Source organism: Lagenorhynchus albirostris, chromosome 7 (assembly GCF_949774975.1).
Source record: "Lagenorhynchus albirostris chromosome 7, mLagAlb1.1, whole genome shotgun sequence".
In the NCBI taxonomy this organism is placed as follows: domain Eukaryota; kingdom Metazoa; phylum Chordata; class Mammalia; order Artiodactyla; family Delphinidae; genus Lagenorhynchus; species Lagenorhynchus albirostris.
Window position 1 is genome coordinate 106395541 of NC_083101.1, and position 27031 is coordinate 106422571.

General features: G+C 51.7%; 1 protein-coding gene across 1 annotated transcript; it reads left to right on the forward strand.

Moving 5' to 3' along the window:
- Nucleotides 1-588: 588 nt before the first annotated feature.
- On the forward strand, nt 589-26704 carry C7H8orf74 (chromosome 7 C8orf74 homolog). The gene is made up of 4 exons (XM_060153238.1): nt 589-636; nt 2129-2321; nt 23696-24099; nt 26465-26704. The coding sequence occupies exons 1-4, from the start codon at nt 589-591 to the stop codon at nt 26702-26704; spliced, it is 885 nt and encodes a 294-aa protein (XP_060009221.1).
- The last annotated feature ends 327 nt before the right edge of the window (nt 26705-27031 follow it).

Here is a 27031-nt window from a genome sequence, read left to right on the forward strand (position 1 = left end):
TCACTCATGGCCAGGACCCCCCCTGGCCAGGCCCGACACCAAAGAGTCTGGGCAGGTACCAGTGGAGGCAAACCCAGGACCAGACAGCTCAGCCAGCGACTCCCCCAGAGCCCCGGGCTTTCCCCCCTGAGGCTCCTGGGCACGGAGTCGGGGCTTATGGGCAGGGAGGCGGGGGGAAGCAGGACTCGCCTTCCCACAGAGACAGATCCCTACTGTGGAAGGAAGCGGAGAAGCGGGACCTGGCTTAGAAGGAGGGGGGTGGGACTTGGGTTGGTAGACTGTGGAGCGTGGGGGACCGTGTGTGTGTGTGTGTGTGTGTGTGTGTGTGTGTGTGTGTGTGTGTGTGTAAAGGGAAGCCTGAGAAGGCTCACTGCCTGAAGGAGAACAGTTTATGAGGGGGAGGCTGGAGATAGGAAAGGGTTCCAGGTGGCCGAGCAGGTGTGGGGAGCTGGGACCCAGAGCCAGCTGGAGAGCAGGGCCAGAGGAAGGAGCCTGGGAGAGCCACCTCCAAGTGGGTCTTCATGACCTCACAAAGCCTGAAGCTCTGCCAGTCCTGGCTAGGTCTCCTAGCAACTGGCTGTAGAGGCCATGGCCCTCCTGACACCCCAGGGAGTGAAAAAAGTCTTCCAACTTCAGGTGAAGAGAACACGTGACTTTTCAAAGGGAGTGTGCTCAATTGATCTAAGAGTGAGGTGTGTCCTCCGAGGGACCCCTGGACAGGATCTCCTGTCCCAGCACGCCGGCTCTGAGGCCCGCCCGCCACGGGTGTGTGCCCGGGGGATGCCAGGCCAAAGTCTTCCCAGCCCTTGGATCTTGGGGCTATTTTCCGGGCCTGATGCAGCAGAGCCCGCGCGGAGGGACAGAGGAGGTGGGCGTGGAGGCACTGTGCGCCCCCCGCACTCCAAGGAGGGCCCGGGAGGCCCCAGGGGCTCGTCACAGGGGTGCCACCCTCACCAGGAGCTCCAGGGCCCTGTGAGCCCTCTGGGATTGTACGCCAACGTGTGGAGGGAGTGTGTGTGTGTGATTGTGTGTGTGGTAGAGGTTGGGGTCTGTGTCTCCAGGGCAAAGAAGGGGGCAGATTTTGATGGTTTCTCAGAACCATTTCTGAGGCCGGAAGGCATGAGCAAGGTGGGCACCTGCGGAGTGCAGAGAATCCAGCCTGCAGGGCCCGGGCCTCTGAGCCGTCCACAGAGGGGTGTCCGGGCTCTGCTGCAGACCTCAGGCAAGAAGACCCCAGGCCAGTTATGTGCACAGGTCAGCCTCTGACTGGCAGCCTCAAACTGTTGGGGAAGCCCCCGGCCCGGGACCTGTGATTTCACCACCTTCCCTGGATCTTCCAGCCAGCTGTCCCATCAGGTGCCAACCTAGGGATCTAAAAGGGCTGCAGGGGTGGAGAGAGGAGTGACCAGGGGCTGAGACAAGGCTCTGGGCCTTACTCGGGCACCGTCTTCCATCAGTTCCCCCTCCCTGCACCCCAGGCGAGCTCCAATGTTTGGTGGTTGCCCACTTCATGCCACACCTTTTCTTACCCCCTCCTTGAAAGGCACTGGATTCTCCTACATGTGTTGGTGTGATCTCTAAGAACCTTCTGGAAGGGCCAGGCGAACTCTCAAGTAAAATGAATCCTAACCTATAGAGGGGAATAAGAGGTACCCTGACCAGTCTCTATCGCCTAGCTTCACCAAGCAAGACACATTTCTCTGCTAAAGCATTGCATCTCCCAACCTCTTCTTGGCCAGTCATTTACACTTTAGTATGAATTTCATGATCAGATCGCCATCTCTGGAGCAGTTAGTTGGGAGTCATCTCAGAGGAATGTCAAATTTTGTTTGAGGGAAGGGGAAGCAAAGATCATAATAATTCAGGACTTGAGGCCTGCTGGAGGTGTAGAAACCTGGAACTGCAGCAGCTAGCATGAGAACACCCAGAGGAAGGAGCAGTGCTAGAAAGGTGAGGGAAACCTGTCCAGAAATGAAAGATGAATTCTGCCCAAGCTTACCCCCATTCTGGGTCACACTTCAGGATGCTGGGGAGCATATGCTGGGCCCCCAGTAGTGTTTTGCCCAGTGACGATGGCATCCTGCTTCCTCAGTCTCATCCACCACCCCTCATATATCATGCCCTGCAGAAACCAGAAGGTCGAGAGCACCTACGGAGACTGTTGAACTGGGAAGAGTTTGACGAGCTCAGAGACTCCCGCAGAAGCATCCTGCTGGACACCCTCTACGAAAGTATCATCTTCGCTGCGGACAAAGGCTTCCCCTGGGTAGAGGTGGCCCAGGTGGTCAAGTTCACAGAAGAGCTGCTCAAAGAAACCAAAGGTACGGGGCATCCAGGGCAGGAGTCAGAGAGGCTTGGGGAGGACACACAACCCCAGGAGCTCTCTGAGGAGCCTGGAGCCCCTTCCTTTTTTTCCCTGGCATTTAGCCTCCTCGTATGCTCACAAAGAGGGTCCCTGTCCAGATTTTCTGGAAAGTGGAGCAAACAGAATGTCCTTGCTGAGTCTTATCCCTGATCTCCCTGGTGGAAACTCTTGCACCACGCCAAGCTGTTCACAAAGCAACCAGGGGTGTTTGCTTTTCAGTCAGTCATTTACACTTTAGTATGAACTTCATCATTAGATCCATACCTCTGGGGCAGCTAGTAGAGAGCAGGCTCAGAGGGAAGTTAATTTTTGTTTTAGAAAAGAGAGAAGGAGGGACCATAATTTAGAATTTTTGTTTTGTTTCTGCTTAACATAAATGTGTCGCTATTCTGCTTAAAGCCCTTCATTGACTTTTCACGGTACTCCTGAGAGACTGCAAATTGCTCCCAGCATCAGTTTTTGCTCTGCTGAGTGTCTTGAGGGAATCCTCTACAGGCGTCAGCTTGCTGGCAGGGATGGGGGAACAACAGTCAGGTTATGGAGGGAGCATCTCTCCCACCCCTACCCTGCGTTGGGCTTCAGGAGAAGAGGGTAAGCATCTCTCCCTGTGATCCGTGGCACAAGGGGATGTGGCCACATCTGTCCACCCCTTAGGCTCTGAGTTGCCGATTCATCCATTTAGCAAATCCATGGCCACCATCGTAGTAATACTCGGCCAAGAATCATCAGTAGGTGCACCAGTGGGTGAATGCTTGATGGGAAATGGGATATTTACACACTTCCCAAGAACCTCACTGATTGCAAAGGGGAAAAGAACGCTTTTACAGTGAGGTAGCCTGGCAGACACCCCCTTAATCAAATGATCCATCCATAAGAGGACACAGAATACGCTGCCGCTTGACGGGATGCAAAAGAATTAGCCAGTCTCCTTCTGTGATGGTTCTAGCAAAGACTCAGAACGTGATGTCATAAAAAAAAAAAAACCACTCCCAATTAGGGGCACTGCACAAAGTCCCTCTCCTGTAAGCTTCAAAGCATTAAGGTCTTGAGAAGCAAGGAAAGATAGAGGAACTGTTCCAAACTGAAAGACACTGAGGTGACGTGTCCACTAAACACAACAGGTGGTCCCAATTTGGGTCCTTTTGCTGTAAAGAATGTTATTGGGACAGCTGGAGAAACTTGGGTCAGGTCTTGGGATTGGACAGTAGTGACGTGTCGACGGTGCTTTCCGGATTCTGGTGGCTGTGGTTATGAATGTCCTTGTGTGAGGAAATGCACACAAAAGGATCCTGGAGGGTGGGGCATTAGGTGGGTCACTTATTCTTTAAGTAGTTTGGGAAATTCTTCTTTGTACTATTTTTTTCTAGCTTCACTGAGATATAATTGACATAAAATACTGTATAAGATTAAGGTATGCGACATGATTTGATATATGAATATATTGCGAAATAATTACCACAATAAGTTTAACGAGCATCACCTCACCTAGTTACAATTTTTTTTCTTGTGATGAGAACTTTTCAGACCTACTCTCTTGGCAACTTTCAAATATACAATACGGAATTGTTAATTATAATCACCATGCTGTACATCATATCCCCAGGACGTAATTATCTTGTAACGGAAAGTTTGTACCTTTGGCCACCTTCGCCCACTTTGCCCACCTTCGCCCACTTTGCCCACATCCCAACCCATGCTTCTGGCAACCACCTATCTCTTCTCTACTTCCATGAGTTCAGTTTTCTTTAGATTCCACATATAAGTTAGATCATACAATAGTTGTCTTTCTCTGACTTTTTTCCCATACCATAATGCCCTCAAAGTTCATCATGTTGTCACAAATGGTAGGATTTCCTTCCTTTATGGCTGAATAATATTCGTGTGTGTGTGTGTGTGTGTGTGTGTACACACATATACATATATACACACACACACACATATATAGTATATATTCACATTTTCTTTATCCATTCGTCTGTCAATGGATCCATGGGTTGTTTCCATACCTTGGCTATTGTGAATAACGCTGCAATGAACATGGGGGTCAGATATCTCTTCAAGAGTGATTTCATTTCCTTTGAATATATACCCAGAAGTGGGTTTGCTGTATCATGTGGTAGTTCTATTTTTAGTTATTTAAGGAACCTCCATACTGTTCTCCATAGTGGCTCTATCAATTTACATTCCCACCAACAGTGCACAAGTGTGCCCTTTTTTTCCACATCCTCTCCAGGGCTTGTTATCTCTTGTTTTTTTGAGGATAACCATTCTAATAGGTATGAAGTGAGATCTCACTGTGGTTTTGATTTGCATTCCCTTACGATTAGTGACGTCGAGCATCTTTTCATGTGCCTGCTGGCCATCTGTATGTCTTCTATGAGAAAAGGCGTATTCAGATACTTTCCCCATTTTTATTATTTTAGTTTTAATATTTTATTATTCGGGTGTTTGCTGCTGAGTTGTATGAGTTCTTGACATATATTGGATACTAACCCCTTATGGGACATATGGTTCGCAAATATTTCTTCACATTCTGTAGGATGGCTTTTAATTTTGTTGATCATTTCTTTTGCTGTGCAGAAGCTTTAATTTGATGCAGTCCCACCTGTTGATTTTTGCTTTTGTTGCCTTTACTTCTGGTGTCATACCCCACAAAAAAGCATTGTTAAGATCAACGTCAAGGAGATTTCACTGTTTTCTTCTAGGAGTTTTATGGTTTCAGGCTGTACTGTTTTTTTAATAGACTTTATTTTTTAGAGCAGTTTTAAGTGCACAGCAAAATAGAGCAGAAGGTATAGAGATCACCCACAGAAACCCGTCTCCACACACTCACAGACTCCCCCGTTGTCAATATCCCCCTCCACAGAGTGGGTACATCTGTTACAGTCCGTGAACCTACACTGATACATGATTATCACTCAAAGTCCATAGTCTACATTAAGGTTCCTGCTTGCTGTTATGCATTCTAAGGGTTTTGACAAATGTATCATGGCGTGTGTCCACCATTAAAATATACAGAACGGGGCTTCCCTGGTGGCGCAGTGGTTGAGAGTCCACCTGCCGATGCAGGGGACACGGGTTCGTGCCCCGGTCCGGGAAGATCCCACATGCCACGGAGCAGCTGGGCCCATGAGCCATGGCCGCTGAGCCTGCACGTCCGGAGCCTGTGCTCCGCAACGGGAGAGGCCACAACAGTGAGAGGCCCGCAAAAAAAAAAAAAAAAAAAAAAAAAAAAATATATATATATATATATATATATATATATATACACAGAATGGTTTCACTACCCTAGAAATTCTCTGTGCTCCACCTCTTCATCCTTCCCTCCCCCTCAATGAGCAGAAGGTAGATCTTTCTACTATCTCTGTAGTATTGCCTTTCCAGGATATAATAGAGTTGGAATCATACAGTCTGTAGCCTTTTCAGACTGACTTCTTTCACAAGTAATATGCATTTTAGTTTCCTACATGTCTTTACAAGGCTTGAGAGCTACTTTCTCTTAAGGGCTGAATAATATTCCAGTGTCTAAATATAAGGGCTGAATATATTCCATTGTCTAGATATATCACAGTTTATGTATCCATTCATCTACTGAAGGATATCTTGGTTACTTCCAACTTTTGGCACTTATGAATAAAGCTGCAAGAAATATCTGTAAGCTTTTGCGTGGACATAAGTTCTCAACTCCTTAGGTAGATACCAAGGAGGGTAGCTGCTGGGTCATATGGTAAGAGCTTGTTTAGTTTTGTAAGAAAGCACCAAACTGTCTTCCAAAGTGGCTGCATCATTTTGCATCCCCACCAGCCATGGATGAGAGTTCCCGTTGCCCCACATCCTTGCCAACATTTGGTGTTGTCAGGGTTCTAGATTCTGGCCATTCCAATAGGCATGTTGTGGTCTGTCATTGTTTTAATTTACATTTCCCTGGTGACATATGATGTGAAGCATCTTTTCATAAGCTTATTTGCCATCTGTAGATCCTCTTCTGTGACATGTCTGTTAAGATTTTTACCCTTTTTTTCAGTCAGGTTTTTTTTCTTATTGTCGAATTTTAAGTGTTCTGTGTATATATTGCCTAAGAGTCCTTGGTTAGACGTGTCTTCTGCAAGTATTTTCTCCCAGTCTGTGGCTTGTCTTCTCATTCTCTTGACACTGTCTTTTGCAGAACGGAACTTCTTGATTTTCATGAAGTCCAGATTATCAATTCTTCTTTCACGTATAATGCTTTGGGTGTTGTATATGAAAAGTCATTGCCAAACCCAAGGTCATCTAGATTTCCTCCTGTTGTCTTCTAGAAGTTTAATAGTTTTGTATCTTACATTTAGATTTGTGACCCGTTTTGAGTTAATGATTATGAAGGGTGTACGGTCTGTGTCGATTCTTTTGTTGTTGTTTGTTTACATGTGGATGTCCACTTGCTCCAGCACCATCTGTTGAAGATTGTCTTTACGCCACTGTACTGCTTTCACTCCTTTGTCAAAGATCAGTCACCTATATTTGCATGGGTCTATTTCTGGACTCTATTCTGCTCCGTTGGTCTATTTGTCTATCGTTTTGCCAATATCACACTGCCTTATGTACTTCTGGGGAAACTTTTCTTTATTTTGAACAATTGTTTTAGTATGAAAGTTTTGTAATCTGTAATTTGAGGTCCTCCACTGGCCTTCTGACCAAGATCGTAAACAGCTGCGAAGCAAACAGGACTCACAATGCCTTGTCCCAGACGCACCCAGAGCTCACCCACCTGTCCTATGAGCAGCACCCGAACGTCCAGTCTCACCATTTTTCACCACGTCTTCATCCACCACCACCTCTTAACCAGTCCACGGCTTTCACATCTTGTATGTCTGCACCCATTCACCAAACTGCACCGTGATTTTTTTCAGACACACATAAAATCCCATCACTCCTCTGCTTCAAGCCACTCAGTGTTCCTACCACACATATTATGTGCACTTGCATCAGCCTTTTTCTTTATTTTTTGAGCTGCCCGGGTGCCCTTCCATGTCTCTCCTCCAGGCCAGCGTTCCAACCCAGTGGTCCCAGCCTGTAGGCTTAAGCAAGACATGGCAATGCTCATGGGCTGGTTTCAGAGAAATTTCCCAGAAATCCCTGGGAAATTCATCCCACCCGAGACACCCCCTGCCCCCTCGGGGCCTTCTTGGCATCCCTCTGGGTCCTGCTCCCCACTGCTCACAGCAACGCCTGGCTACCAGAGTTCAGCCCTGTTGTTTGAGCTCCGCAGTGGCTCGTGGCCAGAACAAACACTGACTGCAGGAGAAGAATGTCAGCCCCAAGCAGGTGGGAACTCGGACTCTTTCAAGTTTCCATTAGAGCCTTCCACAGGCTGAGCCTTTGAAAAACAGTTGATGATGATGCAAACCCAGCTTCAAACTGAGGAGATTAGATTGCACTGGGCTTTCAGTATTTCTGCCTATCACATACCTTACCAGTACAGTCTATCTGTGTCTGGTAGACCTAAACCTTAGAGTTGCTAGGAGACTCGGTGATTAGAAAATGTAATTCCCTTTACTGCAGGGACACCCCTCAACCAGCCAGCGAGGTTTTCCCAGCCTTTGCTGGCACTCCAAGCGATGCAGAGCTCCCTCCTTCTGAGGCAATTCATTCCTTTATACAACCACTCTCATCATTAGGAATTCCTCCTTTAGTTATACCCGTCTTCCGCACCTTCTACCCAGATGCCCAAAGTCTGTCCTCTAGAAGCAGTGGGCTGGCCCTGCAGATACTGAATGGGCTTCATACACTCTGACCATTATATCTTCATATGTTGACTGGACATCCCCAAGTGCCTTTTATCATTTTTTTTTTAAAGAGAAAAAAGGTTTATTCACAGAGAAACACACTCCATAGACAGAGTGTGGGCCATCTTGGAAGGTGAGAGAAGGCCCAAAGCACGTTAGCTTTTGACTGAAGACACTGGGCAACCTCCCTTGTTCAGAATCTTCCACTGGACTATTTGCTGTCTTTATCATTCTTAACACTGCATCATTTCCATAGACCCCTCCACCCCACCTCCCCACCCCGTCCCCCCTCTCTTTCTGCCCTTCCCTGGGCATCCTTGTGTTTGTCAATATCATTCTTTTTTTTTTTTTTTTTAATTTTATTTATTTTTGGCTGTGTTGGGTCTTCGTTGCTGCGTGCGGACTTTCTCTAGTTGCGGCGAGCGGGGGCTACTCTTCATTGCGGTGCACGGGCTTCTCATTGCAGTGGCTTCTCTTGTTGCAGAACACGGGCTCTAGGCACACGGGCTTCAGTAGATGCGGCACACGGGCTCAGTAGTTGTGGCTCACGGGCTCTAGAGCACAGGCTCAGTAGTTGTGGCACACGAGCTTTGTTGCTCCGCTGCATGGGGGATCTTCCTGGGCCAGGGATCGAACCCGTGTCCCCTGCATTGGCAGGCGGATTCTCAACCACTGCGCCACCGGGGAAGCCTGTCAATATCATTCTTAAAATATGACACCTAGATCCAACACAACACCACCTGCGATTTGATCAATGAAGTGACCAGGGATTTTATCATCACCCTTGTCCTGGCCATTCATATAGCCTATGGGTATATTTTCTTTATCAGCATCAACATCACAAGCATATTGGACAGGCACTGCACCGTCCCTAGCCATTTTCCCAATCCTGTCCTTGCACATGGCAATGTTGAATGCACATGCAAGGCTTTACAATCATCCCCACTGATTCCGTCTTGTCAGTGTTGGCCCATTGTTGGCTTGTGAGATCTTAGTTCCCCAACCAGGGATCGAACCCGGGACCTTGGCAGTGAGAGCGCAGAAGCTTAACCAGCGGACCACCAGGGAATTCCCCTTCTGGCATCTTTTAACTCTTGATCCTGGGACGTTCAGCTTACAAGATTTTCCTCTTACTCTTAAATCAGCTCCAAATGTGTGAAACATGGCTGGTACACACATCAAGTAGGAAGAAGCCTTTGGGTGGGCTCCCAGTGCCTGAAATTGGATTCGGCAAAGATAGCGTCCATCTGGAGGCTCCAAACCTGGAGAGAAGACTCAAATCCTAGTTCAGTCCCTTGCAGGACATGAGGACCTGGGCAGCCACACCACCTCTGAGCCTCTAATTACACATTGCGAGAAGGAGAAAAACAAGAGTGCCCACTTCATAGGACTGAGTTCATGACGATGAAGCCGACAGCACAGCGCTTGTTGCCTAGTCAGCGCTCAGTGAGGACTGGCCCTTAGTTTCAGGAGGGACCACAAAGACCCGGAGATGCGATGGGGGTGATGGGATTCCAAGATGGTCTGATCGATCAGGTGTGGCTGGCCGTGCTGTGTGCAGATCCCGCTTCACATCAGCCTCCAAACGTCCAGGAGTCACCTCAGCCCCTTCTCAAGAGCAGCAGAGATGGTCCCAGGCCCTTTCTCCTCAGATGCGTCGCAGGGAGCAGGGCGGGACAACGGGCAGGGAGCAGGGCGCCTGGAGGTAAAGCAAACTGCAGACTCGTCCCCGAAGTGGGGCTGCAAGGAAAGACGCAGATAAGACGGTCCCGGCTCCACCCCCGGCTAACGGACCCGCTGTGAGTGCCGACTCCAGCTGACTCTGGGCTTGGAGGGTGCAGAGTGTGGGTGCAGCAGGGGAGAGCCACCCGAGAACCCAGCCTCCTGAGCTAGGCCCACGCACCTCAGGCCCCGCCACGCTGTCATCAGGATGACGCCTGCTGCTGTAGAAAGCGGCCACGCTGGCCCGACATCGCCCCGCAGAGCCACGCCCACACTGCCTCCCAGAAACCCACCACTGGAACACTCACAAGAGCGTGAACAAGCGTATCAGTCCTCAGAGGCAGGGGTGGAATTTCAGCGGGCACCTCCTCTCTCCCCCAGATGCTCCTCCTTACTGTGCAGCAGCTCCAGGCCCAGGCTGGGCCAGGCTAAAGGCCGCATAGCCGAGCAATCAGGCACCAAACTCTGCAGTCAGTAGACCTGGATTCAAGTCTGCCTCCAACACATTACTGTGCAACCTAGAGAGCAGTACTTTACCTCTCTGTGCCTTCCGTTCCTTACCTCTAAAATAGGGCCATGATAGTTCCAACTCATAGGGCGGTTGGAAAAACTAAAGAGGCAGGGCCTGCAGAGTATAATAGAGTGGGAGGCATGTAGGAAATGCTAGGAAAAGGTTAGCTCCCCGTGGAGGTGAGGCAGGCCGCACAACAGAGGCTGGCGGTCTGGGACCAGAGGTTGCTGCACGCTGCCCCCCCCACCCAACCCGGGGTCTTGCTGTCTGGGCCATTTCTTGTCTCTCCCTCCCCCTGTAGGCAGGACTGCAGATGGGTTCAAGTCATCAGCCCGCCTAATGGAGGTCCAGACTGGCCCCTAATGCAGCTGCCCCGCCCTCGGGCGCACTGGTGAGGAGGGCCCAGTACCCACCAGCATGGGGAGATGGTGTCTCTTCATTCCCCCTGTTAGGGGACCCTGGCCATCAGGGGCAGGAAAGTCAGATCCCAAATGAGCTCTAGTCCTTCACATCTCGTGTCCCCTTCCCCCAGGCACATCCCACCCATCACAGGTCGTGGGCCGTGGGATGCACACAGCCGGGCGGGGGGGGGGGGCGGTCACACTGACCGGCCAGCTCACCTTCCAGCTTCTGTTTCGGCTAAAGTCCACAGTGGGCTGTCCCTCTTCTTGGAAGCTAGCTTCTCCAGGGATGAATTTTTTTTTTTTTTTTTGGTGGGGGTTAATCTAGGGCTAGTGATGGTTGAGTTCTGTTTGCATACTAGGTACCAAAGTTGGCAGACAGCCCTTAAGGAGGGTCATGTTTGCACAACAATGATTCAGAGCTCTGCCAGGACGGCCGCCAGCTCGGCTTATCTCCCGGCCCAATCGAGTCTCAGAACCGGGAGGGAAAGCGTGGCCCATTATTCAAAAGCATAAGCTGATTCCGTGCTGGCAAATGGCTCACCAGGACGTCCTGGTTTCAGTCCTTTAGTCGGCACCTCCTCTGCCAGCCTCCGGGAAGCCCCGGGCAGATCCCATCCTGCTGCGTCCTTGGGGCCCAGGGTGAAGTCACCAGTCTGGACACAGAGGGACAGAAGGCTGCCAGCCCCATCCCGGTGGGAGGAAATCACAGGAAGCAGCAGCTCTTGCATACCCTGCCTCGGGTCCCGGAGAGGAAAGGAGAGAGATGCTGGGCCGTTTGGGGACCTCGGGGAGCTGCAGAGGTTCAGGGTGCCTGGGGAAGCCCCACGATTCTTATCTCCGACGGGCACATTGCAGCAGGGGAAGCGGGTGGAGAGCAGCCTCCCCCTGCCCCAGGCTTCACTCAAGGCTGCAGGCACCCGAGCCAGCGCAGATGCTCGCCCGGGGCCTGTGACCACCTGCCCACCGTCACTTCAGCCACTTTGCAGCTTCTGCTTTGTGTCGTCATCGACATCTGGCAGCCACTGGCTTCTCTCTGGTGTTCCCCCTGGACGTCTGGGCTAGGAAGAACCCCTTTCCTGCTGGCCTGGCCCCCAAATCCTGAGTCTGGGAGGAAGTGGGCCTCAATGACCGGCTGGTGGAGGCACGAGGCGGCCAGGCGAGTGTCCGGTGAAGTGCGTCACGGCGCTGGCGTCTGCAGTCCTACCCACGGCCACTCCTGATTCTCCCGGAAATGTCATCCAGGCAGCTGTAGGATGGAAGGCAGCCACTCCAGCCGACCCCGACAGCCCAGGGCTGAAGGGAGGCAATGACTCCCCCAAGCTCCCTGCACAACCTCTCCCTGCCAGCGCACTCACGGCCATGCCCGGGGCCACGCCACCAGCCCCCAAGCATCTGCCCACGTTGGCGAGCCTCCAGCCAATCAGGAGCGGCCCCGCAGAGAGCAGGGGCCCTTCTGTCTTCCCGAAAGGCTGCCTGTCCAGCGGCTTTCTCCTGGGCAGCCCAAACCCCACGCCTCTCAGACCAAACCTGGAGGAGAGGCCTTTGGAGGCAACTTTGCTGATGGAGAGTGGAAGTTTCCACAGAAGCCGCTGACTGAGATCTTAGAGCATCTCTTGGGGCAAAGGTACAGCTCTCATTCCAGAGATCCCTCCCTGAGCGTATTCATTTGCTCGGGCTGCCGTAATCAAGTTCTGCAGACTGAGCGCTTTCAACTATAGCAATGTGTTTTCTCATCGTTCTGGAGGTTGAAGTCCAAGATCAAGGCGTGAGCAAGGCTGCTTTCTTCCAAGGCCTCTCTCCTCGGCCTGTGGCCTCATTCTGTATCTCACATGGCCCTTCTGTGTATCTTGTCCTAATCTCTTCTTATAAACGCATCAGTCTATTGGATTAGGGCCACCCACATGACCTCATTTAACCTTAATGCCCTCTGTAAAGACGCTATCTCCAAGTTCAGTCACATGCTGAGGGGCTGGGGCTTAGGATTTCAACATATGCATTGGGCGGAGGCGAGGGGGCGTGGGGGGCACTGTGTTAACACAGCCCCTGACACCGAGTGGGGTCACAGCCCACCAGGAGAGGATGAGCCCGTCAGTCGGCCAGAAATCAAAACCATGCCGTGGAACCTTCCCCAACGTTCCCCGAGGGGCTATCCCTGCTGCGTAGGGGGGCACAGAGATCCTGGCATTTCTGCATGTAGCCTCTGTAAGCCTCACTGTGACCTTGCATCGTGGGCATTATTTTAAAGATGAAGGAACTGAGGCCCAGAGAGTTTAACCAGCTTGCCCCAGGTCAAAGTGGAGTCAGGATTTGAACCCAGGTCTGTCTGACAGCAGAGCACACCCCCTACCCCGCCCTCCCGCCTCCACCCCTGGCCATGCGACCTTCCATCTTGACCTGAGGGATCTGTACACAGGGCATGTAAGAAGCTGAGGAGCCCCCAGCCCTGCGGTGAGTGGCACGAGGCTGCTGGCCTGCCGGGGGAGCTGAGCACCTGGAAAGCCAGGTGGCACACCTGGGGTTGGGTTCCTGACTTGGTCACCTGGAGCTACTCCCAGCACGAGCCTGGGATAACCTGGCCCCAGCAGGACGGCTCCGATGCGGCGGGTGGCGTAGGCCCAGCCCAGAGGGGGGAGCTGTGCCCGTCGGCTAATGTGTTCTTGCATGGATGTGCCCGAGTGTGGGTAGGTGGTACTGGTGCCCTGGGGACCAGAGCTCTGGCCCTTTGGAATGACTCCCTGTTCTCCCTCTAACTTCCCACGTTCTTCCTCGGTCGGCTGGACGTGTTGGCCGGTCTCTGAGCTCCCCAGCAGCAGAGGGGACAAGGGACGGGTAAGAAGTTGCCAACTTGTAGTCTCAGTACAGTGCCCTGTCCCTGAGACGGTGGGATTAGGTGGTCATTTTCATCTCGGGGATGATGACGATGAGGAGGAGGATGAAATCCAAAGTCAGAGGCCCCTCACCAAACTTGAGGTGGCTGCAGAGGGCACACGCGATGCCCTAGATGTGGCTACAGGGGACTGTCAGCTCAGTGGAAATCACCGTGGCTTCTTAGAGTCAAAAGGACCCGAGAGGTCACCTGATCCAAGGCCCCTCCCACCACACACACACACACACACACACACACACATTATTATAGCTGGGGAGGATTTCTCTCCCCAGCTAAATGCCTCCTCACTTCTCCGCTGATAAAGCTCTTGCTTCTAGAAATTTCTTCCTGCTTCTGAACTGAAATCTATCTCTTTGAGCCTTCCGCCTGTTGGCTCCCGTTCTGACCTCCGAACCCTCCCAAATCAGCTTAATCCTGCTCCACTCACTCAGCCATTGTCCAGCAAGCATCGCTCGAGCACCGTGCCAGGACGTGGAGAAGAGCGGACATCCACTCAGCAGTCCTGACGTACAAGCCCTCCACGTGGATCATCTCATTTAATGTTCACACCAAGCTCTGTTGGGTGGGTACTACTGTCCCCATTTCGTGATGATGCAACTGAGGTTCAGAGAGGTTAGGTAACTTGCAAATCGTCACACAGTAAAAAACAAAACCAGCATTAACCCTGAGATCATCTGGCCCCAGAGTTTTGGCAGTCCTTCTTGCCAAAGTTCTTTAGCATTAGCCAACCTCTTGAGGAATGGGGGTGAGGGGTGCATTTGCTAAGCAGACAAGGCAGGGGACCACTACGGACAAAGAGAAGAACTTGGGCAAAAGCCCATGACAGTCTTTAAAATACCCGACCCCGTGTTTGCCCTTTGAGTCCCAGGAAAGTGAACAGGGAGAAAATCTCTAAAAGGACAACAAAGTCTTTCTAAATCTTAATGTGTAGGTAGATTTTTCCTTTAATGTGACTATTGGTTTATGTTTAAAACAAACACAAAAAACCTAGTAAACATACACTTATCCTATGATCCAGCAATTCCACTTCTGGGTATATACCCAAAAAAAGTGAAAGTGGGGACTGGAACAGATATTTGTACACCCTTGTTCACGGCAGCATTACTCACAATAGCCAAACAGTAGAAGAAACCCATCAACAGATGAACGGATAACCAAAATATGGTCTGTACATACAATGGAATATTATTCAACTTTCAAAAGGAAGGAAATTTTGACACATGCTACAACATGGATGAACCTTGAGGACATTCTGCTAAAGAAAAGAAACCAGTCACAAAAAGATAAATACTGCATGATTCCATTTCTATGAGGTACCTACGGTGATCAGATTTGTAGAGACAAAGCAGAACTAGAGTTGCCAGGGGCTGGGAGGAGAAGGTAAATGGGGACTTAGTGTTTAACGGGGAGAGAGTGTCAGTTTTGCAAGATGAAAAAAGTCCTGGAGATGGATGGTGGTGATGGCTACACAACAGTGCAAATGGACTTAATGCCACCGAACTGTGCATTTAAAAATGGTTAAAATGGTAAATTTTATGTCGTGTATAGTTTACCACAATAAAATTAAAATGCCGTAGTGGAAGTGCTGTACTTCTGTATATGTCATATCTTCTGTTCACTCCTCAAAAATACTTCAGGAACTGAGGTGTACTCGCCTTGGAGCTGGGGAATCTGGGTTGGAGTCCTGATTTTGCATAGGTCCACTAAGCGTCAGTTTCCTCATCTGTTAAATGACAGCAGTCACCTCTATTATGAGTTGATTATGACCAATTAAATAAATTGATGGATAATTAAATGCTTTAAAACTCTAAAGTAGCATGCCAGGGTAGGCTGGTTGTATTATTATTTACTGAGAGCTGAACACTGGGCAACAGCTACACGTCCAGAGTTTTTTTGGAAAGATCCTCTGGAATTGGGAAATCTGGTCCATTCGAGCAGGTTCCTGCCACTGAGGAGCTCACAGTAGCAGGGAGAGAGAGAAGAGAATGCGCCAGAGTTGTTGGCGAGAGCTATGAACTATTGGGTTATTCAGTAAATGGTCTCGCCAGAAGAGTTGCCCCTTCCTCTACCCTCTGAACCCCCTAACTGGGGACAGCTAACTCCCAGCCATCCTTTGACCTCAGCAGCCGGTGTGGCCAGGAGAAAAAGCATGTCAGCATCCATGACCCACCCCCAGCAAGGTAGAGAGAGCTTCCAGGTGAGGACCCAGGAGGGAGAGGATTGAATGCTCCTCTAGGAATGCATTGCCCGAGGAGCATGCGGGATCCTCTGGAAAGCCAGATTTATCCCAGAATAGCTCACAGTCCCCGGGGAGCTGGAGGCCACGCCTAGGATCTTCACGATGACGTTGCTGACAACCACGTGATGTACCGAGTGCCCCCGTGTACCTGGCACTTCGGAAACCCCACGAGGCAGACTTCTTTGTTGTTTTTGTTTTTGTTTGCGGTACGCGGGCCTCTCTGTTGTAGCCTCTCCCATTGCGGAGCACAGGCTCCAGACGCGCAGGCTCAGCGGCCATGGCTCACGGGCCCAGTTGCTCCGTGGCATGTGGGATCCTCCCTGACCGGGGCACGAACCCGCGTCCCCTGCATCGGCAGGCGGATTCTCAACCGCTGCGCCACCAGGGAAGCCCGAGGTAGACGTTTTTATTGCCTCCATTTTACAGATGAGAACACTGATGTCCAGAGAGGCAAAATAACTCGCACAAGTGGTTAAGAAGCAGAAGCAGGCTGTGAGCCCACAGCTGTCTGAACCCCCAGTCTGTGCTTCTTAAAACCACACCAGGCTCTAAGGAACGGCCCCAGCATCAAGGCCATCTTCAGGCCAGGGGTGCCCTGGGCTCACTGGGGGCCTCCTCGTGACTGTGAATGGTGCCTGAAAACAGAGCACGTGGCTGGCAAGGTGCCGTACGACCAGATCCTTGGTACGGTGGTCAGAGTGCTGACTGGTCAGCGGCCCTCAACATCCAGGCGAGACCCTCCACCAGCAAAAAGATTACAGCTCGCTGAAGGTTCAGATGATGGTTAGCATTTTTTAGAAATAAAATATCTGTTCATTAAGGTATGCACATTGTTTTTTAGACATAGGGCTATTGCACACGTAAGAGGCTACACTATAGTGTAAATATAACTTGCATACGCACTGGGAAACTCGCTTTATTGCAATATTCGCTTCATTGCAGCGGTCTGCAACTGAACCCGAAATATCTCCAAGGTCTGCCTGTATTTGCCTCAACTAAATCTAAGAAACATCGCATAGGCTCAACCCTTTTTGGCCGTTTGCAGAGCCTATTAGCATATTTTGCTGAGCTCATTAGCATATTCAGGACATCTGTTTAATTTCCCTGGATCCAGCATGCGTTCAAGGCCATGCATTTTTATGTAACACCTGTTGCAAAACAACCTTTGGAAAACCGGCCCTTCCGGTGTCCATCTCCAGGGTCTACAAAGCAAGCCCAAGCCTCTTAGGTCTGGTTGCTGAGAGGGGCCTTGCCCGGTCAGGCTGGGGCTGGAATTCTGGCTCTGCCGCTCGCCAGCTGTGCGCCCTGCAGCAAATCCCTTGACCTCTTGGAGCCTCAGTTTCTCTCACAGGTGAAGTGGGGATGGTGGCTACATCTGCTCACCTTGCTGGGAGGCGTTGGGCGGAGCCTGAGATGACGCAGGGCGTGCGGGCCACAGAGGGAGCCCCCCGAACAAGAGTCCTCTCCCCGCCAAAGAAAGCACATCCCTTCTGAGCTGGCAACGGCGCCGCGGGGCGGATGAGTTTGGCAGAACCTTTTCAAGAGCAGAAAGGGGGCGGGGAGCAGCATTCTGGACCCCGGATGGGGGTGAAGTGGAGGGTGAAGCGGCGGGCTTTCCTTTCCCACCATCCCAGGCCGCCCTGATAGGTGCTCGGGTATTGGGAAGGGTAAGCCGGGCCAGGCTGCAGCCTGACTGGGTTCCTCCCCTCACAACCAAGGCAGGGGCAAACAAACTGGTTTGTCATGGGGCACCAGTGGCAGCTGGATCCTCCCCTTCACCCACCCGAAGGAACAGCCCCTCTTCTCCTTTCCCAAGCCCCCAGGATGCACCCCTGTGCTCGCCCTCGCCCAGCCCCAGACCCAGCCCGTGAGGGATGGGCGGGAGGGAGCCCAGAGCGCCCCATCCAGGCCCAGTGCATTTTTGCCCTGATTCTGGAGCAACTGGGCTATTCCACCCACGCTCTGGCCCCGCGCTCCCCTCCGCCCCTCCCCTGTACTCGGTGCAGGTACTGGCCTCCAGGCCCTTGCGGACCGTCTTCAGGAAGTTCCTAGCAGCCAATGCAAATGAAGGCCACACCCTGTAATTGAAGAGCAACTTGCAAGGACAGATCTGTCCTCCCAAAGCCAGAGGCTTCTCCCTGAGACTTAATCCTTGGCTCTCTGAGTCATCAGGGGCTTCTCAACCCATGACAAATGGAGGGTGGTCTGGGGGCCACGTGTCAGCTTGGGACACTGAGCCAGCTTGGGACAATTTTTGCTGGAAACCAGAACTGGTCCAAAGAATGTCTTGGGGCTGAAAGTTAGAATCCAGCCCAGGGGTCCTTCCCTGTTGACCCGGGACAAGGCCCACACTTGTGTTCTATGGCTGAGGCCATGGCCAAGCCCATAGGAGGGCATCTGCCAGGATGACAGGCAGCTGGGATACCTGTGGGTGTTAGCGCGACGGGGTTCGCGCACTTGATTCAAACCTGGGCTCCATGCGTGGCTGCCAGGGCCGAGTGGAGAAGACCAGGGCTGGCCTAGCCGAACGAGGCAGCCGGGGCTGCCCATATCTGGAGGGTGCAGGTGACCCCAGCCCCACGTGCTGCCTGGCCAGGTGGGAGGAGGAGTAGGGTGCCTTCCTGCAAATCCAGTTCCTCAGAGCCCAGAGAAGTTTCCATGATTCACCTCACCAAGTTCACACAAAGATGCCTCCATACAGGCCTCAAGTCCAGCTTTGATTATCAGAGACCGATGACCCCACACTGCTGCCTGCCCTCTGGGACACCTTCACTGGCCGTCCCCGCCGTCCTCCACGTACTATCCTACGGAAATACCTGCCTGACATCTCGCTTCTCAGCTTAATGCCTCTGAGTGGTCCGCAGCTCTGAGCCGAGATTCTTCACTTTTCCTTTAGGAATTTGATGATTCTCTCTAACGTGCACTCTCCCCAGAAAAAATGTGCATGCAAAATTCGAGATGCAATTCCGGGGTCCCGGTCAGTCCTGAAGCCCTTCCTCGGATGTCCTTGCGTTTCGTGAATTCCGGTTCAAGAGCCCAGCTTCTGTGACGAAGTCCAGCACTCTCATGTGACCTACATAGCTTGTTACCCTCAGCAGACTGAAGACCTCAGGCCGTCTGTCCCCCAGCCCAGTTCCCCAGACTTCAGCCTTGCCTCCCAGAAACTCTGAACCAGGTGTGGATCCCTGCACCTGCCCCTCTGCTTCTACGAGTTCCACTTTTTTAGATTCCGTATACAAGGAGAATCACACAGTATTTATCTTTCTGTGTCTTGCTTATTTCAATCAGCATAATCTCCTTCAGGTCCATCCATGTTGTTGCCAATGACAGGATTTCCTTCTTTTTTAAGGCTGAATAGTATGCCATTGTGTGTGTGTGTGTGTGTGTGTGTGTGTATCACAACTTCTTTAACCATGCATTCGTCTACAGACATGGCAGACACTTAGGCTGTTTCCGTATCTCGGCTCTTGTAAATAATGCCATGAACATGGGGGTGCAGATATCTCTTCAAGACCCTGATTTCATTTCTTTGGGTATATACTTAGAAGTGGGATTGCTGGATCCTTCTGAGAAGCCATTTTAGATGTTTTTCCCTAACTGCCCACTGTTATCGAATTTTAATATCCTAGGTATTCTGTACGTCTGATTATATACTATATGTATATCTGCTTTATACACATAAAGTTTACCTTTTGTATTCGATGCAAGGTTAAAGATGACTAAATAACATACGAAAGTTAGATTAAAAACTGAAAAGCTGTCAACGTTGAACTTAACTATACTTTCTGAGTAAATTTTAATGTGACTTATTTATGTGCGTAAATTGTCAAATTATGTAGACAAAGAAGAATTTATACAAATATATAATGATGAGAGCAATGCAAGCAAATCTTAAAATGTCATTCAAAATGGTTATTTTTCTGGCAAAACAATGGACAAAATTAATTTCTTAAAAACTATTTTCAGTAAATTTAACTTTCAACTTGTGCTTAATACAGGAAGGTAACCAGTTGATAAGGCTGTGGTGTGGGGTGGAGTGGTCTGGGAGGCCCCTGTGAGAAACAGTGGGACCCACCGGATGCTCTCTAGCCTGCCAACCTTCCAACCCCCAGCCTTTCATTTCCTCAAATGGGCCACGCTTTATCCAACCACAGGGCCTTTGCACAGGCTGTTTCCCCTCCCTGCTTTCATTCTTTTCCACCTCTCTTTGCCCAGTAACTCCTCTGACACTCCCCATCTCAGCTCCTTCACCACTTCCTCAGGGAACTGCTCCCCGATTTCCCTGAGAAAGTCACTTCTTTCTACTGTGCACCTGCCCAGCCCTACGTAGCCCTGAGCAGGGTTATACTACCTGTGTGTTTTCCCCCAGCCTTTCACCACCTTCCTGGACGATAAATGGGTTCTTGACACATGGAAAGAAGGCCCCTAACGAATATTTGTTGAAGGGATAAATGAACAGCCCCTTCACCACACTTCACATGTCAGAATGTGTTCATTTACTCACTGGATACCTATCGGCCCCTACTGAGCACAGAGCTCTTAGTTGGGGGCTGAGAACAAAGAGGGGATGTCATCTGTCCAACAATCTCCTCTTCCACAGACTGGAAGGTCTCTGAGGACAGGGGTCACAACAGAGGTAAATGTCCCACGCTTATCATATACTCTTGGTGTCCCCCGCCCCCACTCCCCAAGGGTCCCCAGGAAGAGCCTGGGAGTTGGGCAGGCCTCTATCCCCCTCCACATCTGGCAATCAGTCCTGCCACTCAAATCTGCCCCTTCTGCCCACGCCTGCTGACCTGGCACTCCAGTCCGGACTGGGCCGCAGTCTGCCCACGGGCCACCATGTAACAAGAGTCTCCCTGGACAAGCCCTGCACTGCCTGGAGTACAAAGCCCTGGCTTCTGAACACAGCACTCAAGGCCCTCCCGTGTGCTTTCCACCCACCTCTCCACTCAACACTTGCCATTTTCTGCCTCTACCTTCAGGTGCCAACAACAACAAACTCGGTCTTGTTCCCCACCCGTGCCATGTGGCTGCTTGCCCCTCTGATCTCGCTTACGCTGTACCCAGACCATGCCTCACCCACCATCTTTGCTGGCTCAGTCCTGCTCAGCTTCTGAGAGGTCACTCATGCATCGTCTTCTCCAGGAGAACCCCATCCTTAGCTGAGCATTCCTCATCACCCGATTCTCTTCCTCTTTACACGTGTATCAACGTTTGCTCGTGTATCTCTCCTGTGAGAACTCTGAGGGCAAGAGTTGCATCTGATAAGACATATGATAATATTGCTAGAACCTAGCATAGTGCCTAGTAGTTAATAGGCCCTCAGTAAGAGTTTGACAAATTAATTGTTGATGGATGGAGAGATCGATGAATGGACGATGAGCGACTGGATGGTTGGATGGATGGAAAGATGGATGAATGGAGGGATGGGTGGGTAGATGGATAATGGATGGATGGGTGGATAGATGAATGGGTGGATGATGGATGGATGGATGGTGGATGGTGGATGGATGGATGGTGGAGAGATGGTTGGGTGGAGAGATGGATGGGTAGATGGATAATGGATGGGTGGGTGGATGATGGATGGGTGGATGCTGGATGGTGGATGGACAGATGGATAGAGAGATGGTTGGGTGGAGAGATGGATGGGTAGATGGATAATGGATGGGTGGGTGGATAGATGAATGGGTGGAAGATGGATGGATGGATGCTGGATGGTGGATGGATGGATGGTGGCGAGATGGTTGGGTGGAGAAATGGATGAATGGATGATGAGTGACTGGATGGGTGGATGGAGAGATGGATGGGTAGATGGATAATGGATGGGTGGGTGGATAGATGAATGGGTGGATGCTGGCTGGATGATTGGGTGGATAGATGGTGATGGATGGATGGATGGATGGTGGCTGGATGGATGGATGGGTAGATGGATAATGGATGGATGGGTGGATAGATGAATGGGTGGATGATGGATGGATGGAAGGATGATTGGGTGGAGAGATGGTGATGGATGGATGGATGGATGGTGGAGGGATGGATGGATAGAGAGATGGTTGGGTGGAGAAATGGATGATGAGTGACTGGATGGGTGGATGGAGAGATGGATGGATGAATGAAAAGACCAATGGAAAGATGAAAAGATAGAATGAAAGAAGTGGCCAGGAGAGACTTTTCTCACAGAACAGAAACAAATGCCTCTTTTCCTACAGCATTCGTTGATTACTACCCTGTAGTGGGTTCTGTGCGAGGCACTTGGACATGTCATCCCATTTGGTCCCCCTAACAATCCTATGAAGTAAACATGGCTATGCCCCATTTTACACGCGAGGGAATGGAGGCGCAAGAGTCACAGCTGGGAAGGGACGGAGCTGCGTCAGCCGTCCAGGCCCAGGGCCCTCCCCTCCACCCCCCTGAGACAGAGCGCTGTCTCAGGCCTCGGAGTCTGCTGATTTGCCTTGAAAGGAAAGGAAAGCACAGCCCGCTAACCTTTAATTCTGCACAGTGGCGGGGCCTCCCTCCCTCCATCCCCCAGGGGACTGAAGCCTAAATCCCAGTGACACTCCCCAGCACTCGCTAACGAGGCTCAAGGTGGAGCAGTGCTCCATGTACTAATATTTCTCCAAGACCCTGATACCTCTACCTTCTCAGGACTCAGGGGGGAGTTAAGGTAAATAGGTCCACGCAGAGCCGAGAGTGAGGGGCCAAAGTGAACACAGAATCGGCGGCAGGTGAGGAGGGTTTGAGAAACAAACGGTGCGGGCCAGGCTGAGACAGCCCCTCCTGAAGGCGCATGGGGCACCCTGGCTGGGGCGGGGAGACTCCACCCAGGGGGAGCGAGGACGGGTATCTGGGTATCTACGGGCAGGCTGGCCTCCACCCCAGCAGGAAAGCCAGGCTCCCCGCCTGCAACGCCTGGTCTCTGTCTTCAGTAGGCGGAGTTGTGGAATCCCCCAAAGCCTGTGCCCAAGCTCCTGATCTGAAGAGCTGACCCTGAGTCAGGGGGCGGGTGAGACTTGGCCGAGTTCACAGTGCGCCTCGGGGACGGCATCCGTGTGAGGGCTCAGGTCTCTTCGCTCTGGGGCCAGGGTCATTCTCCGTCCCTTGTTCTGCCCTCTCCCTGCCCGGGGTCCGTTCACAGGACACGCACCTCGTTTAGCCGCGACCCTTTAATGAACCTTCCCTGTCTTAAGACGCAATCATACGCTGAAGAGAGTCCTGCCCCAGCCCCAACCACACCCCTACCCCGGGCTTCTGACAGGCTTGTGAACAAGAGGCGTGAAAGGGAGGACATGGGAGAAGGCGGTTTGCCCTCCAAGGAGCGTTGCCCGGTGCTACCCTCAGAGATGATTGATCTCTGCGCGGTCTAAACAACACTTGCCGAACTCTGTGACCCAAGTCGCCAATATAATGTCTCTCCAATCATCTCATGCTCCACTGGATTCAGAATCCTTTTTTATACCCTCATCTCCTTCCCAAAGGGTTTGAAGTGGAAACAACACAAAGCACAGCTGAAATAAGTCTTGAAAACAAGAGTTATGTGTCAAAATATAGGTAAGGCGTGAGATAACCGTATCAGAACAAATGGGATAAAGGTAAGCTACTGCGTAAAATTGCCTCTGAGCATCCCAGAGGCCAAGGTAAAAGGGGAAACATGATGCACTCCACGGCTTTCAAGACCTAATAAATGGCGACATAGAATAGCTGGTAGGACGTGGACTCTGGGGTCCAAGTCTGTATCAATCAGCCATCAATGCAGCTTCAGCGCCATTCACACTCGATGCCCGGCCCCTCTGTGCCCACAGGCTGCTCCACCACTGAGGCTGTGACGATCCTGGGGAACAAGCTCAGAGATTACCGGGGGCAGTTGAACACCACCCACCTGCTGGCCCAGTGCGACTACTTCCACAACACGTTCATCCGCCACTACAAACTCTACCAGTACGTCCTGGGCCAGGACCAGGACGTCAAGCTGACCGTCACTCACCTGGAGGTGTATGTACCGCCTCAGCCCCTCCCGCTGGCTGCGGGCAAGGACCAGGCCGTCTGGAAGCACGAACAGCGGGTGGTGGAGCTCAGCGCGGCCGAGGTGCAGAAGAGGGCCTACATGCTGCAGCTGAAGGAGGCCCTGCAACTAGAGCAGCAGCACCTGTTGCAGGAGCTGCTCCCGGAGCTGCCCAGGTGGCAGCACCATGTCCTGAAGAGAGAGGTGAGGTGGGGTCCTTGGGGCGGGAGGAGGCTCACCTGCCCCCCACCAACGTCCTTTCCCACAAAGAGGACGTCCGGGCTGGACCCTAAGGCCCACAAGAGGTCCACATACCAGGAGGGGGCAGAAGGGGACAGGCTTTGCGTGCACGTTTCATGAAACATCCCTGAGATGTATAATTCGTGGCCCCATTTTAGTGATGAGACAACTGAGGCTCGGAGACTTTAGTCGCCTGGCCCAAGGTCCCCAAGCTAGCCTGTGGTAGAGTTTACATTTGGACTGAGGTCTGGCTGGCCCCAAAGTCCAAGTCCTTTCTACTGCAGATTCTGCCAAAAGAGCCCCCAGGCTGCGAACCACCATAGATTTCCTCAGTGCCCTTCGTCTGCTGCAGAGCCAGCATCTGTGGAGGATGCCTGGGCGGGGCGGGGAGTGGGGGAAAGAAGGAAGGGCCGTAGGGGACAGACAGCGCAGGGCAGTGATGTGATGAGGTGGGGGAGGGGCGGAGCCAGTGGCCCAGGGGTGTGTGTGGAGCTAGGAAACTGGCTGCCCTCTTGGCAGGTCTTAAGGACTCCTGGGGCTCCAGGAGCCAGAGTCCCTGATGCCCAGCTCTTCAATAAATGGCTACTAGCTTGGTCCCAGGGCAGCCAACTCCTTGAGGGCCTGGCCAAGTCTAAATTCATTTTTTAACTATATGTAGGCACTGATAGCATCACTGTGGCTTGTTTTTGAACACAGGGACAAGTATGTGCGTGTATGTATGTATGTGTGCGTGTGTCAGGGAGGTTTGAGCTGGGGTGGGAATGGGGAGTCTCAGCGACTCTGTGTTCCAAAAGCGTCCTGGTTCTGAATTGTCAGCCAAAGAGTGGGTGGCTTTGGGACGCATTCCTTTAAATATGCATAAAACATTGGGGAAATCTCTAAACAACAATTAATACAATGGAACGAATGATACTCTTCTAAGTTTAAGTCTTCCCGGTAAATAGCGCATCGGCTGCCCTTCATGCATTGAGCGGGGACCCAACAGAACACAAGTAGCGGCTTGTCTCCACCTCCTTCAAGGGACCTTCCAAGATACGCGGGCAAGGCCACGGGTGGAAGGGGCCGCCTCCCCTCCTGCTGCCCCCAGCTCCCCTGCAGGCCTCCATTACCAGGCCTGCTGGTCCCTGCCAGGTGGAGCTTGTAGGCTAGAGTCCCCTCCACTCTGTGGCCCTGAGCTGGGGACACTCAACACCGCAGGATAAACATAGTGCGTCTTCTCGCAGCCCAATCCTCCCCGACGCCCTAGGGGAAGAACGCTATTTTTCTAGGGCAAATGTGAGATTTTGCATGGGATTCTAAGTTAAAATATGAGATCTCAAAACAATGACTTGTAGGTAACCAGATACTCAAGGTATGTCCCCTGACACTCCCAGGACAAGCATGACCTCTCCGCTACTGATTGGTTGCTTGGGCAGGGAACTTGGAGAAACACAGTTACACGGTCCCTGTCGCCAGGATTTTATGATGCCATGATCCTGATTGCGATGACAGGGTCTCCTGTTGAAGCTGGCGCGTGGTGGCTGAGTTTTCATTCTTCCCCAGTCTGGCTAGTTGGGGGACACACCCGCCCTCTGAGCGATTTCCCCTGACCCCTCCGATGAAGCCTGCAACTGGAGCTTTGAGATGTGAGAATGAGATGAGGGCAGAAGAGGAAGGAAGGGGGCTGGCATCTAAATGGAGCTTAACCAGGGACTTCCCTGGTGGTCCAGTAGTTACGACTCTGAGCTTCCACCGCAGGGGGTGCCGTTTGGATCCCCAGTTGGGAACCTAAGATCCCACATACCATGCTGCGGGGCCCAGAGAAAATAAAATCTGGAACTTAACCAGAAAGTAGAGGATATGGGGCTGGCCTCCGAGCCCAGAGCAGTGTGAACAATAAATGACACACTCAAATGGGGTGATTGCCACAGTACGCCTGAAGGAAGGAGAGAAGAAGCAAAAAGAGAGCTGTAGGAGAGGGCCACAGGGAGGGAAGTGCATCTGCAGGTAGAGGACCATGGCCACGTCCAACCCCAGCTGGCCGGCAGGAAGGTGAGAGACTTCCTCGTCTCCCCACCCTCAGATCTCCTGCCAGGGTCTCCCATTGGCTGAACTCAGCCAGGAGCCGCAGGTCAAGGGAGCTGGTTGATGCAGACCTTTAAGTCAGCCTCCCAGGGCACAGAGTGGGGTGGAGACAGATGGAGAGTACGTCTGGGGGGGGATGGAAGATGCCAGCACACTGAGAAAGGAGGCGGCTGTGTTGAGAAGTTGCAACTGCGGTGGGACTGTGTCTGCAGACGGCCTGAGCCTCCCCAGGCCCTGCTCACCAGCCACATTCCGTTTCTTTCAGGAGCTAGAAAATCTCATCAACGAGGCCATTCACATCCAGATTGAATGCCTGAAGGAGCTGCTGCAGTGTGAGATACAGACAACCTTTGATATTTTGGACCTGAAACTGCAGAAGAAGACTCTAAACCTCAACGCTCCCACCCCTTCCCCGCTCCCCGTCACGGGCCAGTCAGGCCAAGATAAAGCTCTTAATTTGTACAAAGCAAACAAAGGGAGGAAAGCAAAAGCAAAGAAGATGTAGAAGGCCCCGGTGACCACGGTCTGAAGACTGATTGAGGAAGAGCCACTGATGATAGAAAAGGATTATATGGTGTGCTCAGCGCCCCAAAGATCAGAGGTTTCTAGCAATTCAAAGAAATAAAACAACGCTCATCATATTTTCTCTATCTTCTTGCTGGAAACCATCTTACACCCCGTGAAAGTCCAACCCAAATGGATTTTCCTTGCATAGACGAGAGGGCTGTCCTGTAAGCCCAGGCAAACATCATTGACTAAGCCTGAGCTCAGACATGGATGACAGAACAGCCCCCAGAGGGTTTCAGCAGGTAAGAGGGAGGGCAACACCGGA